We start from the raw sequence: 17,408 nt of genomic DNA on the forward strand, positions 1-17,408 counted from the left end.
TCAAGTAAAACCACGTTTAGATTTTTCTGGATTGACCGCAGTTCTATAAAGATTTCTTTACACTTCATTACTTTTACTTATTTTTCCAGCACTTAAAAACTTAAAGTGCCCATTAAAACCTCAGAATATCTAAGATGTCTTCCCTCTTTCTCTAAAGTAAGCCATGTTTGTGCATCACAGTACTGCTGCCTCCCTAGGAAGGGCAGAACCTCGCTGTCACAGAACAGCAGGCTCTAGATGATGAAAAATAATTGCTCTGGAGTATGGACAGATATTGTTGTAGTTGTTCAAAGATCTGTGACTAAGAAAAGTTCGTAGAAGTAGATTGAGGTGCCTTGTCTTGAGTTTGGATTTTCTTTTTTTTTTTTTTTTGTTGAGGTTGAAGATTTAGTGTTTCAGACAGGAAGGAAATTGAACTGGTCATAACAAATCAGTGCTTTATAAAAATTTTTGTGTATTTTATTATAATTTGCATTTTCATGGATTTCTTATCTCAGCAAGCTTACCTTAGTCTTCAAGGTGTTCTAACAAAATTTTAAAGTAGTGACTGAACCTATATTTAATAAAGAAGTAGGCTAACATCTGGTAATCTGCCACATCGATGCATGTCCCTGTTCCTGCTTGCTGTCAGCAGAAGAAATGCAGTATGGAGAAACATTTTAGCTATTTTTACTGTGTTGTAGCAGACAATCAGTGTTAGTGTTGCAAAACGGAATTCTTTTTCTGAGACTTAGGAAGAGGTTCCTGACTATTGCTAGTTGTAGTTGCATTATTGCTGTGGGTCTGCTCTTCATGGAGCCCTGATTTCAAAGGTAAGAGTCAGGGTAAAGCCTGTTGTAATCCCACTGCAATTGTAAGACATTTACTGTTTTTAAGAAAAGGTTTTAGTATTTTTACGAACAAAAAGACTTTGGTTGAAGCTGAATGGAGGTTCAAAACTGGATCAGTGAGTCTTGTAGAAACAGCCCAGAAGATGCAGAGCTCACAGTGTAAAAGTCCTGGCATTGCACTCCCAACTGCCTGCCAATAAGCATTTCTAGAGAACACTCTCTCTCAACTGATTCATATTTTTAATCTGAAATTACTGATTGTGTAAGTTGAAATTGCAAGCTGCTGACATGGCAGCACAGCTCACCTAAACTCTGTGGCTTTAGTAGAGAAGTTTAGCATAGCAGATAAAGAGCATTTTTGACTGTAGTCCTTTAAAAGGGAGTTAAATATCCCTAAAGGAAAAGGTGATCAGTTTATTAATCTCTGGTAATAGGAGTTTGGAAAGCTTTCTAGGCCTGTAAAGCAGAGGAACATGTACCTTATGTAATAGGAGGGGGAGGGGGAAATCTGGTTTTCAGAGTGCAGCTTGAAATAATTGCTTAAACTGCTTTGCATGAGGGTTTAATCTTCTTTGTTATTATTAAACCTTGAGGTTTTTCCTCAAGGAGGCTAAGAATTAGATCAAAATTAGGAAAAGGACATTCAATTTTATATAAAAACAAACAAGCAAATCCCAAGCCCATAAAAAGGTTTGCTTGGGCAGCAAAATAATGAATATTCATGTGTCAGCAGTCAGTGTGAAAAGAGGAACTTTCTTGATCACTTGGGATATGTTATTTGAAGACTTGTGATCAATTCCTCATGCAAAATGCCATTTGCAGCCAGCAGTGCTTATACTCCATCTTTATATGTTCTTTTGTCAGAAGGAGCTTGTCTGGTGGAACACATGCTCTTGTCTGGAAGCAACTGATTTGCTTTTCCATGTGAATTTCAGGTTGCAAATTGCTAATTTCTGTAGAGAAATTGTCTGTTCTGTGATTTTGTATCATAAAGCAATGATTTCTAAGAAAACATTTTCTAAGAAAACCTTGCAACTTTGTCTTCTTAATCTCTCTTCCCAGCTTAAAAAAGGTGGATGCCTTGACCTAATGATTAACGTGCTCACCTAGTGATTAATCTTTCAGAAAACTTGGCAGTGATTTATAAAAATCTGTTTTCCTGTTGGCTTGTAGTACCAGATAGGTCTGGGGTTTTTTGTTTTCACAGCAGCTAAAAGCAATCTAGCACAGCAGCATGTACTTCCCTGCTGGGGACTGACTGGGCTGACTCTGCACAATGACTGCATGGGGATGAGCTGTGCCCAAACTTTGGCCACTGGCAAAATATGACTTGGCTTTTTTTTTTTTAAGTCAGTCCTCATTTTCTGTTCAGGATAGGATCTGTTTTGCTGTTGGAGCTGTGATGAATGTAAATAATCTTCTTAGCATAGTTGTGTCAAACTCTGAGTAGCAGAAGTCTGCAGAGCATATATTTTGTGTACAGAGAGAGCAGGAAAGTACAAAGCTCCTGTTAGGAATTGTGCTTATTAGTCAGGAGAGGGGAAATTGGAAAGGAAGAGTAATCAGATTTTTGTGACAGGGTTGGCCATAAAATCTGATATACAGTAAGCTATTTTTGTTGGTAATGGTGAAGAACAGTGGGATAAATTTAGAGCAGTTTTAAATGGTTTAGTCCTGCTTTAAGGAAAATTTTCAAATTGTGTCTGTGTGTTTTTCACTTGTCTCATTTTTAAGGAACAGGCTCAGGTATAATGTTGCTTGGGATTTCTCCAGTCACATGTTTGTTCCTCTGAGAATGACTTGGACTCATTTTTAGCATTATCTCTCCATGGAGTCATTTTCCTGCTGTGGTCTGCAGGTCCCGCAGTGTGTTCTGCAGCCCCCGTGCTGGGGGAAGCAGGTTTGGCTGGGGCAGAAGTGCTTTGGGTGCTTGGTTTTTGGTTAAGGAATGAGTAAAGATGAGGTGATCACGTGTAGAACTGTGGCAGTTGACAGCCAAGTTAAGTTTAATAAAAAGTTAAAAGGAAATGAATGTTTTAAGGATCACACTTCTGGAAGAGTCTGAAAAACTCCTCTTAGCACAGGAAATTTGGTGCTGTGGCACCTCTTGCCACATGTGACAGTATCTTTAAGTAGCATTTTTCAACACAACAGATATTCTCGTTTTATTAAAACGTTGAGTGGAGCTTTAACCTCGATTTTGGAGTCTCAGTAATTCTGCTTTATGTCCAGAAGCAGACCCAGGGCCCAGCACTCCCTTTGTTAGCAGAGAGAGGCTGTTGGGAGTGTTTAGCTCAAGATCACACTGACCTTTAATAGGGATCCTTACAATATGTTGCAACCACAGTGTCAAACTTCAGCTGTGTTTACCAAGCAGTAAAAGCTGGAGTAATTTTTCTGTATGTGAAATGTGATACAGTTTTGTCTTTCCAGTTGTTCACAGTCTGGTTTTGCTTTCAGAGAACTTTCTGACTGTTTCTCTGAACTGCTTGGTTCCTACTCAGGCACATTTGTTGCTCTGTATTCTGTGGTGAGCCATGTGAAACCAGGCTGGCAGTGAAATATTGCTGCAGTTATCCTGAATAATTAGAAAATAATGTTCAATTCATTCTATTAAATGAATAGAACTGGTATGATAAATGAAATATAAAGCAATGCCTGAAGTGGAACTCCTGCTCCCATTTGTTTGAAAAATGTGACAGTTGAGTTGCTGGCTTCAAGCACCAGGGTCTGGGTGTGTATGACAGTCACATGTCCCTGGTATTGAATTTACTGCCAAGTGACATCCCTTGCTTTCCTCACAGCTTTCATTGGTACTCTAGCAGTGACAAATGTAGCAGAAATAAATGAAATGTAAAGAAATTAAATTTAGTGTTGTGTTCAGAATTTTCTGTAAAGTTTTAAAATTGTACTGCTTATATAATTGACAGGTATTGCAATAACATTTTATTTTGTCTATTAATTCTAAGTTAGAAAACTTCAGTGGTTAAAAATATTTTCTATTTCTGTTTCTGAAAGTCTTGCTAGGAGTACAGATCTCAATAAGCTCACCAGAAACTGAAAGTCAAATGAATAACCTCTAAAACCTGCATTCTTGTCTAGTTTCAAAACCAGACATGAGTGTTATCATTTACTGTCTGTCTTTGCTGATGAAGTTATGAAAGGTGTCATCTTTTGAAACTCCAGCTTTGGGGCACAACTCCCTGCCCTCCCTCCCCTGCTGAGTTCTTCCAGTAGAAGGCAGAGAACAACTGAGCTTTCTGAGCCTCATGCACAAAGCCAGCCCAAATTAGAATGCTGGAATTCTCTGTGCCTTGGAGAGTTTTACTGCAGCGAGTATTTGAGTGTTCTGCTGGCTCCTGGGGAGTCTGTGGGAGCTGCTCCTTTCATTTGGAAAGTCTGCAGTGCATCCCTGAAGGAAAGGCAGAGCATTTAAGAAATGGGGATGTCAGGGCCACACGTTAATGTGCAGTTCTGGTTTGAACCCCGAATGCTATTTCTCATTTTAATTCTTGCTATTTTTACCTGGTTTTCCCTTTTTTTTTCCTTTCCTTGAAACAATCCTCTAATGATACTGCTCTTTGATCTTCTCAGAACTACTTTTTGAAAGAAATCATGGGATAAATTGTCTATATATAGTTTGAAATATTCAGTACAGTAACACCAAAACCTGATGCTGCATCAGTAGTAATGTAAAGTTGAAAAATGATCTTCTAAAAGAGAACTGAGCTACACTAGGCATTACTGTGCAGCTCCATTAGCTTTTAACTTTTTGAGTAAGTAACTGCATGATCAGTACCTCATCATGCACTTCTTTTGGGTTTTTTCATATGTGCTCTGTGGCAGCAGGTTGTGGGACAGTTAGGCCTTTATTAAAGTGCACATTGTTTTAAGTGCTTGATCCATACATTTTCTCCCAGGCATCAAGAGTGATAGATTTGCTAACATTCTCTTTTAAAACAGATATTTGTGGCTTAACCCATACACAGATTAAAATTTAGTCGCCTTCTGTGAATGGAGTAGTATCAGCCCATTGTCACAGAGATGGCTGCTGAACTAAATAAATAGCAGTAATATGAGCATTGAAAGTGGAAGTTTAGTCAGCTTTTTTTGTTGATGTAGACATTTTCTCCAAATGTCTCCAATAATGGGAACTGGTGTGAAAATTCTGATGCTGCATTACAATTTATTGTCTGAACTTCAGGCTCAGGAAGATGCTGAGAAGCTGCGCTCTGTTGTGATGCCCATGGAGAAAGAGATTGCAGCCCTAAAGGAGAAACTGGCAGAAGCTGAAGAAAAAATAAAAGCAGCATCAGAGGTGAGGTGGAGCTCTAACTGAATCCTGATTTATATTTTGCAGTGTGCTAGTTTGATGCGGACAAGTCAAATTTTATAAGAGAGGAAAAGGTGTCTTGGGAAACTCTTCATGCCCTTCTTCTCTCCTGGAGCTCAAATGTCATGTTTAGCCTAAATACGTTCTTGCATCTTTTTGTTTTGAGAGTTGCACTGTGTGTGTGGGATCTGGGTTTAGAATAAATTGCACAGCTCCAGGTCTACTAATAATAGAAAAAAGCTCTAGAAAAATATCTACTTTGCACTTCTCCCAGCCACCTGGCCTCTGGGTTATTGGCACACTTGGAGCCACGAAGTCAGACTTTCACATTTGAAAGGCTTAAAGGGCAGCAGATGGAAGGTTTGGTGTCCTAGGGCAGGAAATCTGTCCCCACCATCAGTGGCAGTCACAGCCCAAGGCTGTCCTGAGCCCTGGCTTGGCGTCGGCGTGTCCCGTGCTGTGCTGAGGAAGATGAGCAGCAGCTCTCTGCAGCCAGTTAGGAATTGCCTGAAGGCTTTGGTTTTCTCTGAGATAAAACCTCCTGTGATTTCTGACTCAGCAAACTGTAAAACTGAATAGTGCCATAAAGAAATCTTTCAATTTGTTCCTTGTTGCAAGATGGAATCCATTTCTCCAAGCATCATGTCTGACAGATGTTTATGTAACCCTGTCTTGCAAGGTTCTGGCTGGAGATTCTGCAGGACACTCATTTCAGTTATTTGTTAGCTCTGCTATTTAAAAAAAAATCTAAAAAAGCAAAACAAGAAGAAGAAAATCAAAATATATTTCTTCAATATTTCTTGATATAATTGCTTTTTGTTGATAGATTTTCTTCCTTTTTGCAACAGTCTTTCATGTGTTGGAAAGTTTCTTTTCTTGTCTGTCCCCAGGTTTTCTCTGTTCCTAGACTTACTTCAAGCTGACCTCTTTAATTTTTTTCTGACTACTGTGATCACTCTGTTTTGAACTAAGAAGTTCTTGGCTTATCAGCGTTTATCAGCTATTTAGATCCTGGCTATCAGCACTGATTACTTCACTGTCTGTTTTCCTGAGATATTTCCCTTTTTACCATCTGTGCTCAGTGCTGCTGCTGCTGTGATCCAGCTGCTATAACTGTGATTCACTGATAGGTTTGACTTAGAATTTTAATGAGTAACTCATTCATAAGCACTGCTTACACACTGGTAGTTGAATATTTAGGATTTCTGCAAATAAACTGGTCCTTCAGCACCTGTACATTACCTGAACAGGGAGAACCATAACTTCTAACAAGAAGGAAATGTCTGAGAGTGTTCCCCCACTGAGCTGGTTATTTTCCTCTTTTTATTCAGGTAAAAGAACTGAACCATTATTTAGAGGCTGAGAAGTCGTGTAGGACAGACTTGGAGATGTATGTGGCTGTTCTCAACACACAAAAATCAGTCCTGCAAGAAGATGCAGAGAAGTTGAGGAAGGAGCTGCATGAAGGTACCCATCTAACAATAGTCCTTTGACTCTCTTCCACTGAGGATGCAAAACCCAGTGGAGCTGTAAATTCTTTTATAATTTCTTACTTGAACTTGATTAAAAGAAATTGGGAGAGAGAAGCAGGACATTTAAATGTGAAAAGCCATAAAATATTTGCAGAAGAATTGAATGTGGAATTCCCTTATGTCAGAAAAACAGCAGAGTCATTAATTCCCTCAAGGCTTATTGTTGAATATCTTCTAAGTCCTTTAAGCATTGCAGGCTTCATTCTTGCTCAAGTGATTTTAGGTGTGTGTTGTATTTGTGCATAATTATGAGCATTATTTCCATAATGTATAGACCTGGCTCCCTGAGGTGTAGCAGTGCTGAGTGTGGAAATACCCTCATAGGGCACCACAGCCCGGGGTCACTGCAGAGGAGGGGAAACCAGAACCTGCTGCTGAAGTGAATAGGGATGTAGAAGACAGTTTTCTGAACCCACCACTAAAAAAACCCCAAAACTGTTAGAATTCATTAATGAAGTTGAGGCTTTAGTCTTCTCACTGGGAAATCTTGAACTGTCAGTAATATGTCCCTAATCATAAGCCAAGTTTGGAAATTAAGAAAATGGTATTTGAAATAAGACATTATTAACCTAAATAGTTGTTGAACAAAGCCTGACTGTTCTTGATTAGACCAATAATTACTTTTATTCCTGAAAATGCTTCTCTTTGGAAAAGATATTTAAACACTTATGGTTCAGAAGAATTTTTTCTCTGCTTGCATAGTTTGCCATCTCCTAGAGCAAGAGAGGCAGCAGCACAACCAGCTGAAACACACGTGGCAGAAAGCCAATGACCAGTTCCTGGAGTCCCAGAGGCTGCTGATGAGGGACATGCAGAGGATGGAAATTGTGCTCACCTCAGAGCAGCTCCGGCAGGTGGAAGAGCTGAAAAAAAAGGATCAGGTTGCCTGCTGCTTTCCTCTTTTTGCTTTTATTTTTTTGTAATACTGTAGGTTTACTGTGGTGTAACAGGCATGGAAATCACATGTTGGGTGAAAGTGTGGTAATAGTTCAAAAAAATGAGAACTGACAGTTTTAACTGAAATCTCCCCTTTGAGTGACAGCTGGCGGTTATAACAGACCCCATTTGGGCAAGTATTTTAATAGTGCTATATATAGGAACTCTAATATTGCCAATAGTTAAATGAAAATGTGAAAATATCCAGAAATTGCTCTTGGAAGAAGAAAGAGTCATCTGTGATGCAAAATGTCTGGGTTAAGGATGTCAGCAAGTTTCACTTCTTTCTAGGTTTATTCAGCCTTCCAGTACATATCCTAGACATAAATTAAGACTTTCATTTTAAATTAACTTACACAAGTGATTGTGCATACTTATGGCTTGGTGATCTATTCGGGTTTTTTCTTGATTCCTTATATTCCATCATTTAGTGATCAAGACACTTCCTATTTCACTTTTTTTTTTTTCATGCTCATGCCTGTGTAATGGCTATTAATGGGACTTTTAGGGGCTGATATGTTATATATTTATAGTCTGTACAATAGCCAGTGTACCAGTAGTTTTGTTACTTGTTAATTTTTATAATTAGTATTTTAAACTAGGTAATATGCTTTTTCAATAAAATCATTCTAGAACATCAATCAGCCACTAAATGTGCAAAGTTCTCACTTCAGTCAGTTTGGGTGCCTTGTGAAATGAACACTGTATTTATTAACTAAAAGAATATTTATGTGAAAACCACTGGGTTTTAACCAAAATAATAATTTTCAGTAGCTTAGTTTATCATGAAAGCTGATGTCATGACTGTTATGGCAAAACTGAATCCCATTTTCTGTGTATGCTCTATTGACCCGTGATTTTTAGGAAGAAGATGATCAGCAAAGGCTTAGCAAGAGAAAGGAAGAGAAGCAGAAGGATTCAGATGATGAAACAAAGGCTTCATGTTCTCTGGCCCCTGAAGAAACCCTTACCCAGCTCTCCAATGAAGAGGTAAAACAATTGAATCTTTCTCTTGTACTTGGGCATTCCTCAGGGTGTTCATTGCAAATACAAATTCAAAGTTACAGCCCTCTATTCTCTGTAGCTTCTAATCTTATTAGGCAATAAAAAATCCTCAGAGTTGCAGTTGAATCTAAAAATCCTAATTAAGATTGGAAGACAATAGTGCACCGTGCTGAGAGGTGCCATTAAAAATGGTAATTTACATTTTGCATTCTGGAGGTTAACTGCTGGTAGGTTCTCCTGGGATTTCTAAGCATGTTTTAACACACCTAAATGTTCAGGATTAAGCCAATTATATCTGAACATTCAGCAAGAGTGTTGCAGCTACTTTGCTAACCAAATTGTTGAATTCTGTACTTATCATTTCTCAGGGTCCATTTTGGTTTTGTGAGTCAAATGAAGGAAAAATTAATAAAAACCCACAAAGTTTTTGTGTTATAGGAGCTTATTTAACCTTCAAGAGACTTGAGAATTTTCAGAGTGAGCCAGTGTTTTGCCTGTTTTTTTATCATTTTTGAAGGGAAAAATGTACATACTTTATTATATGTATTCTGAAGTAATTCCTTTACTTTTATAAATTATTTATAACAGTTCAGAATGCAGGAAGATGTTCAGAATTGTGAGATCTAAAGGTAGCTGAGATCTAGTTCTACCCTTTAGCCTACAGTCACTTTCTGTTTCAAATACTGTTTGTATCTTCCAGATATGCAAATGAGGCACATTGGTGAGGAACAAAAAATTTATCTTCTGATGTTTTCTTAAATCTCAGTTCATAGCTTATTCTTTAGTCCATCATTCACAGCACTTATTTGCTTCTAAGATTTATGCATAATGGAAAATTTATATTTTGAGAAGGAGCATAACTTTCAGAGTGGTTTGGGTTTCTGTATATGTTTGGTTTTGTTATTTATGACCTTTTTAGCTGTTCAGAATATGTTTTATATGTTGTAATCAGTCATATTATTCATCAGTTCTTGCAACTTGTTATAATTTGTTATAGCTTCTAAGATCCTCTCTCTTGGGCAGTTTGCAATACAAGGAGATGATTTGTTAACATTGTTTTGGTTATCACAGAACAGCTGTAGCCTGAAAATGCAGTTTTATCTAAGTCTGCATTCTCTTGACTGTTTTATGATGAACTTGTATATATACATGCAAATATAAATATTACACGTAAAAATGATAAAACAAGGCATTTACAACAGTCATAAAACAGTAGTGCATGATATAAATATATATCTATTATAGGTTACGAGCACTTATATGAAGTGCCAGCAGCCTGCTGGTCTCTGGACCTATTTCAGAAATGATAATTTTTCTCAAGAGCCTGGTTCCAGTGTTACTTCCTTATGTGTCTAATGGCAAAGCAGAAGTGCATAATATTTTGGAAGGTATTTTGAAAGCAGTCATGTGCTTTTTAAATAAAGCATTACTGCTCTCTTTTCAGTGCTACAAAAAGCAAAAATAGATTGAGAGGCTCCATGTGCCTGATGCACATCACAGGACAATTGGTGTGGCTTTTGGTGCTGCATTCCCCAGGATGCCTTTTGGGTCTAAGCCCAGCCTTTTCCCTTTTCTTTATGTACAAATAACATTGTGAAGGAAATATTTTGGTATTTTGTTAGACACTCAAAGCAGAAGAGAAAAATAGAAATCCAACATATACTTGTTGGTATAGAGTAGACTTTAAGTATATTTTTCTCTGCTTATTTTTGTGTTAATGCAAAGTGTTTTGTTTTATGAAAAACTTCTGAATTTCCTTTTGGAAGTAGAGTATCTGCCTTCTGTTGTGTAGATTATGGTTGCAGAGGGAATGTTGCTAGTACATCTCTTCAGGGGAAGCATCTTGCCTCAAATATTGGAAGATGGAAGGTGGCTGTGTCCTTGCTTGTCTGGCAGGAAGGTAGTCTTACAGAAGCACTCTGTTAACAGAAGACTTTTTTACTTGTTTTACTTGTTCTTGAATTCTAGCTGGTTCATTTTAGTTCTCTGTCCCTTCCTATGTGACCTTAAACTTAGAGAGCAGATGTTTTTGCCAAAGAAATTCAAACTTGCTTTTGCCATGCCTGATAATTAGTGTCCAGCATTCCTCCTGTACCACTAAAATGGAGTAATTATTTGTTTTATTCCTTGATTTTCTATTCCAGGTGCATGTGAATAGCACCCATGGCTCAGTGCATTCCCTGGATGCAGACTTGCTTCTTTCCTCTGGCGAATCCTTCAATAAACCAGACACTGATATGTTTAAAGATGGACTTAGGAGAGCACAGTCAACAGACAGTCTGGGCACATCTGGATCCTTACAGTCCAAAGCTTTAGGGTACAACAACAAAGCAAAATCTGCTGGGAACCTGGATGAGTCAGATTTTGGACCACTTGTTGGAGCAGATTCAGTGTCTGAGAACTTTGATACGGCTTCCCTTGGATCCCTGCAAATGCCGAGCGGGTTCATGTTGACCAAAGATCAGGAAAAAGCAATCAAAGCAATGACACCAGAGCAAGAAGAGACTGCTTCCCTGCTCTCCAGTGTCACCCAGGGGGTGGAAAGTGCTTATGTGTCCCCCAGCGGGTACCGCCTGGTCAGCGAGACAGAGTGGAACCTGCTGCAGAAGGAGGTGAGTGCTCCTGCCCTGCTCCTGCCTCCTGGGCTCTGCCCAGAGCCAGCTGGGAGAGGAAGAGGTCACATCCAGGGCAGCTGTTCACTTTCCCCTCTTGGAATGCTTGTGCAGGTGAAACACATCCAGTGTAAGGTGTATGAGCTGGCCCTGCTCCTGGGACAGGCACCTTTACTGAACACGAGATGCTTTGGGTTTTGAGGAGGTGGCTGTGGAACTCTCTATTGTCTGAGGGGGGGAAAAAGGTGGGAGAATGTCACTCTAAGACACAACATAGGAAGACACGGACACTGGATTCTCCAAGGTGGAAAGGTGTTTAATTCTGATTCCAACATTTATAGATTTCCAAAAGTGACAGTGGATTGGAGGGTAAAAGTGCCACCTCTCCAATGACACTGGACTAACCAACAGTCCAGAAAATTAATTATTTACATAAAGTCCGTGAGAAAGTTTGTTACAAGAATGTAAACATCAGAAGGCGTAGAAGAACTCAAAAGAACAGGGTGACAGGAGAACTTTAGGAGAGAATGGGAAGTTGAGGAGAGGGCATTGCAGTGGAGCTGGGGGTGAATAGGAGAGGGCAGAGAGGAGCAGAAGCAGCAGAGCTGGGGGTGCTGCTCTGTGTGCTGGGGTGTCTGCTGAGGGCTGTGCACAGGGGGCACTTTGGAAATGAGCAGCCAAACTATGCCCAAGGCACAAAGTACCACAGAGAGACTCTAGGAAATTATTGGGGACTTGCATCATCACAAACCCATTTTTGAGAGCAGCAAGCAGCAGATTAGACTAAACTCTGGGCCAGTTGCACTGTGGATGACCAAGGAAATTGTTGCTTTTTGGTGTCAGTTTTTCAGCAGCTTTGTATGATGCCAGTTCAAAGCTTGTATTTGGTTTTTTGCTGAAAAGTGGAGTATTTGGGGTTTCCTGTGGTTTTTTCTTTCAGAGGAAGAGAGGCCAAGGAGCAACACTTTAGGGGGAAGAAAAGGTGGGGGAGATAATAATCGATACTGGGTGAAAAGGGAGACAAGATGGGAGTAAAAAAAAAAAAAATAATGTATTGAAGGAGAAAAGGCCAGATGAAGGACAGATGAAATTAAGAACTACTGATTTTTTTTCTCAGCTTGTTGAAATTTAACTTAGTGCAAATCATTGCTTAGGAGGTTTCTCCAAACCTGTTGTAAAATTGCTTCGTTTTTATTATTGTTGTTTTTGTTTTTCTACTGATTTGCTGTATCTGGAGAAATTACAGCATCCTGAGCTCAGAGCTGAGTTAAATCCTTACTCTTCAGTGTTCCCTTGCCCCGTTGACATTTTGGTGACACTTTACTTCAGCCCTGTTTCAGAATCCAGAACAGAAATGCAGCTTCCCACATGTTCTGGAGGCAGGAGCACACACTGGGGTGTGAATGCCTCTTGCTGTGGGTTGGACATGGAGCAGCAAACACAAGCACAGATTCAGCTCAAACTTGACCTGCAGCTGGAACTTTGATTAAACTTCCATTTGTCCCCTTGGCCAAAACCATTGCAGTTCCAGCATGACAGCAGGTTTACTCTTGGTTTCCCTGCTGCCCTCCCCAGCACTGTTATTTTCTTCTCTCCTGTTTGGTTTCTGCTTGTCAGAAGAACACAGCAGTGACTTGATGAACTCTTTGTGTCATGGCTTTTTCTGCTAATGGTGGGATCATGGCAGGAAAAGCTGATATCCCCCAGCTGATTTATCCATCCTTCACTTCTAGAGCAACTCAGTCCTGCCATTACATGATTTTGTCTTTTGTCTGCAATGCTTTGTGGTCACACAACACCTGAGTGTGTGTAGCATTCCTGCATTCCCTGGAGACCTCCCTGGCTCAGGGCAGGTGCTGACTCTGTGTCCTGCAGGTGCAGAATGCAGGGAACAAGCTGGGCAGGCGCTGTGACATGTGCTCCAATTATGAGAAGCAGTTGCAAGGGATCCAGATCCAGGAGGCTGAGACCAGAGACCAGGTGGGAATTCTCTCATTGCTTTAGCCAGGCTTTTGCAGCTTTTTGAACTACTAGGAGTGCTGTTTTATTCATTGGTTTTAATTGACCAATATCAACATACTGGATAACTTGACATAACTTGATTTATTAATCATGTGTGGTCATGTACATATTTCTTAGGGAATTCACCTTGAAGAACCCCTTTATTTGATGCTGTAAGACCATGTAGTAAAGCTAGTGTTCTATAAAAAGTATTATGCCCATGCTGAAGTCAGGATCTTTAATAATTTATATTGTAAAATGCTTGTCATGCATTAAATTCTATTATCTTTGATACTGTAAGATTTGTTAACAGAAAAGGACCTCATCCTAGCAGCATAAAATGACTTTCAAGTCTTGGAGGATATTTGTTTCCTGCCATATACCAAAGAACAATTTTCAGATGGGTGTGGAAGGCATGAGTCACATTGTGCTTTGAAATAAGTGATTGAAGTCATTACGTGGCCATGGTCCAGTGCAGTTTGATGTCCCATGTTTCCTTAGGGGGATAATCTGTGCTGGAGCCTGTCTCATCAGCAAAGGAACTTCTGGGTTGCATAGGATTTTTTGATTTTTGAGGGATTTTATGTTGTTGGTTTGAGGAGTGAAGGGGTTCAGAAAATAAATTCTCCCCGAGAGAATGAAAAATGAATTAATTTTGTTGTGACAACACAGGTGAAAAAGCTGCAGGTGATGCTGAGGCAAGCTAATGACCAGCTGGAAAAGACAATGAAAGATAAACAGGAATTGGAGGATTACATGAAACAAAGTGCTGAAGACTCTTCTAATCAGGTACAAAGATTTGATAATTGAGATCCAGGAATGATGAAATGTTCTTCAAAAGTATGTAACAAGAACTTGTGTTTTGCTAAATATGGATGGGCTACTGACTGTAAAGGCAACACAAATGAGAATTTCTAGGGTTAGTTGTGCTCCACCTGAGTCTGCCACACTTTCTAGATAAATCTATTGTGTCTCTAATATTCTATTACCCATTTTTGGCCCTAAAATATCGTCTCTAATGATGAACTCCATTACAGAGTGGCAGTAGGAGTTTGAGTAATGTTTGAGTTTTGGAGTGGCCTGTGTCTGAAATGACGCAAACATGCAGACAGAGCCCTGTGCTCTGGGCACAGCCTTGTTGCTAGAAGAGTGGTTCTATTCCACCACCTGCTCTTAAAACATTTGACACCCAATTAATGGACTCGTGGTGAAGAATGCAGTAATGAGGAGCTGAGCAGGCCTTAGCAGGGCCAAAATAGGCACTGAACTCCTTTAAAATAATAGCCCACTGGAAAGATTTCTCAGTCTGAGATGTGTACCTAATTCTTCTGGAACAATGAAGCCAAATATAATGGGTGGTAGTCATAGTTAAAAATAAAAAGAAGTAAAAAGTCATCATCTTTGGCCTATTAAAGCTTGCAGTAGTAGGTACATGCTGTGTACCAGACACTGAATTTACTTCACTTGGGCTGGAACTTTGTCTCTTCCATCCCACCCAGTATTTTTTCTTACTAAAGAAACAATCATTAGACAAAGTCCAGCTCAGACAATAGAAATATGTTTATATGTTCTTCTGGCTGTACCAGGGTGCTGTTAATTAAGTAATGATTAATCTTACATTTGTTGTGGAATGACTTGTAAAGTTTTTGAAGGTGCTTTCGCAGAAAGGTACAAAAATTCAAAAAATGCTGAAAACTTAGAAAAAAGCTCTTCAGTTTCCCTTCAGTGTCTCCAAAGTAGCTTACGTGTAAATTTTATTAGAATTAACTGTTGATTCAGAGTTTGGTAAATAGAATATAAAAATATTGTTGGTGCAGAAACACAACATCTGTCCTTACTGCCTGGAGCTGCTTTCCTGCTTGACTGAGTGAAGAATTAACATAAACTGCAGTGGCTTAGTTTGAAATTTCAAAGTACCTATTAGTAATGATAACAGGCAAGAGAACTTACTTATTTTTCTGAATCTGTTCAAGGCTTTATTTCTTACATGTCTCCCTGTGTTTTCTTTCTTTTAGATCTCCTTGCTCATGGCCAAGTGTCAGAAGTCAGAGAATTTCCTCAGTGAGCTGCAGCAGGCATTTCTGCAAGCCAAGAGAAGTGTCCAGGAGCAAATGGTAAGACAGGTTAATTGCAGAGACCCATGAGCAGCCCTGTTTGTGTGACCCTGGGAGCTCAGTGTGTCTGTTAAAGGCTTTGTCTGCCCAGCCAGGCTTGGCTGGAGGGGGCTGAGCATCTTCACTTGCACAGGGCCTGGTGCAGTGATCTCTGGTGGGAGGTGCTGGGGCTGGGACAGTTTGTGTCATTCTGTGCTGCTGTCTGTGCTCCTGCACATTCAGGAGCAGGGAGATCACTGGCCAGCTTCTTTCCCCTTACTCATTGTCTAATTCCATGTCTGTGCTATCTCAACTTCACCTCAGATCTGAAGACAGAAGACTGTTTTAGGATTCATCACAAGTACTATCATTAGTGAATATTTTCTCAGGTTTTAGAGATGAATGATCAGTGTTGTTGCAGGTCAGACTTAAAATAGCAGCCCTAACACCCAGGGAGAGCTATGTATGGAAGCTTAATTTTTTAAAACTATTTTTGAGCATCTTGTTGGAATTGAGCCAGAGAATAGGAAGAGGACCTCATGTTTTACAACTAAGTTTGACTTCCTTAGAGCAATTCTTTCCTTTCTATATCAGAATAAAGTTTCTTCTTTTTTCCTCCCTGGCCCAGCATTTGTGGGGGACCAAGAGAATTCATCCTCATTGACCCATTTTTGGGGTCAGAGATTGTGTGCAGCACATCAGGGCATTGCTGGCAGAGATGCTGTGCATGAGAACACATCTGGTGGATGTGCAGGAGATCCAGAAAATGTGTTGATCTGAGCCTGCTTCTCCTTCTGCCCCCTGTAGCACAGCTCCTGCCATTGCTCAAGTCCCTGGTTCCCCATTTCCATTCCTCTTGGAAAACTTCCCTGGATTTTTTTTTTCTTTTGTAGTGCAGTCTTCATCCTTTTTCTTGGGAAAAATGGGGTCAGCTGTTCTGGTGCTCTGCTGGGAGGACAGTGGGAAAGTTCCAGTGTGAATATTTCAGGTTTTTGGATAACCTGCTCTTACAGCTGAGTGCTGAGGTGGTGTTAATAAACATCCCTGCAGCTCCTGAAAGCACCTGTGATTCCCCACTCTTCTTCCCTTCCATGAGCTCAGCCAGCTAATGGAGAAAAGTGGGACACTGAACAAAGGTGTATTTCATTTATCACTGTCTTCCTTCTGTCTGCCTGGATCCTTAAAGTTGGCCTTGCCTTTATTTCTGGTGCATAGGCCAGGCAAGAGGGAACTGCTGGTGTTGATCCACGGCATCATTTTGTTTCCCTTCTTTAAAAAGAATATAAACTCACCAGACTTCTGAAAGTAGGGGCAGTAAATGGGGCAGAAGAGATCTGAGCATGACCCTGAGTGTGAATTTATGCTTTTCTTTGCATTGTAGGCTGTCCTGACACAGTCAAGGGAGCAGGTTTCAGAAGAGTTGGTGAGACTGCAAAAAGATAATGAAAGTCTTCAAGGAAAACACAGCTTGCATGTGTCCTTACAGCAGGCTGAAGATTTCATTCTACCTGAAGCAACAGAGGTAAAACATTTTTAAGTCATTAACACCGACGGTACTTGTGACTTGATCTCATTGGAGTATTATTCTTTATCAAAAAGCTGTCTCAAACATCACAGAGAACAGTAATTGGGGTTTTAACCCTGGAAGTCTGTGATGGACAAAGTCAGCCAGTGGTCCCCCTGTGCCATGGCTGCTTCAGGGTGTTGGATGGGTTGTAAAACCAGTTACTGTGGCCTGACAGCTGCTCTGTGGCTGTGGCTTTGGTCCAGTTCAGCCAGTTCAAGCTGCATTTTCCAACTGGGCACACAAGTGTTCAGTCAGCAGAGCCCCACTGTATTGATTCAGTAATTCAAGTGAAGTCAGTCACTTCTGTCCAGTTAAAACCAGTAATAATCCAAAGCCTTGAATAATGATAAGCCTTATCATCCCTTTCATGGCTGTTCCTGTCCTTTAAGCCTAAAATATTCGGTGGGGCTGAAGGGCAGGGGGAGCATCATAAACCCCTGGGGATGTTTGCCACCTTTTCATTTCCTGTGGCCCAGCAGACTGTGGCTGTAATTCCCTG

At 40.1% G+C, this 17,408-nt stretch overlaps 1 protein-coding gene across 1 annotated transcript in view; it reads left to right on the plus strand.

Annotated features, from left to right (window-relative positions):
- RABEP1 (rabaptin, RAB GTPase binding effector protein 1) overlaps positions 1 to 17,408 on the plus strand; it is a 47,532-nt gene that overhangs the window by 22,234 nt on the left and 7,890 nt on the right. Inside the window, exons 5-13 of the mRNA XM_041482434.1 lie at positions 5,035 to 5,148; positions 6,495 to 6,630; positions 7,398 to 7,576; positions 8,496 to 8,621; positions 10,781 to 11,248; positions 13,124 to 13,228; positions 13,922 to 14,038; positions 15,265 to 15,363; positions 16,724 to 16,864. Coding sequence (XP_041338368.1) covers positions 5,035 to 5,148; positions 6,495 to 6,630; positions 7,398 to 7,576; positions 8,496 to 8,621; positions 10,781 to 11,248; positions 13,124 to 13,228; positions 13,922 to 14,038; positions 15,265 to 15,363; positions 16,724 to 16,864 — 1,485 coding nt within the window. The remainder of the gene's footprint in view (positions 1 to 5,034; positions 5,149 to 6,494; positions 6,631 to 7,397; positions 7,577 to 8,495; positions 8,622 to 10,780; positions 11,249 to 13,123; positions 13,229 to 13,921; positions 14,039 to 15,264; positions 15,364 to 16,723; positions 16,865 to 17,408) is intronic.

Source organism: Pyrgilauda ruficollis, unplaced genomic scaffold (genome assembly GCF_017590135.1).
Source record: "Pyrgilauda ruficollis isolate IOZ18807 unplaced genomic scaffold, ASM1759013v1 scaffold59, whole genome shotgun sequence".
Taxonomy (NCBI): domain Eukaryota; kingdom Metazoa; phylum Chordata; class Aves; order Passeriformes; family Passeridae; genus Pyrgilauda; species Pyrgilauda ruficollis.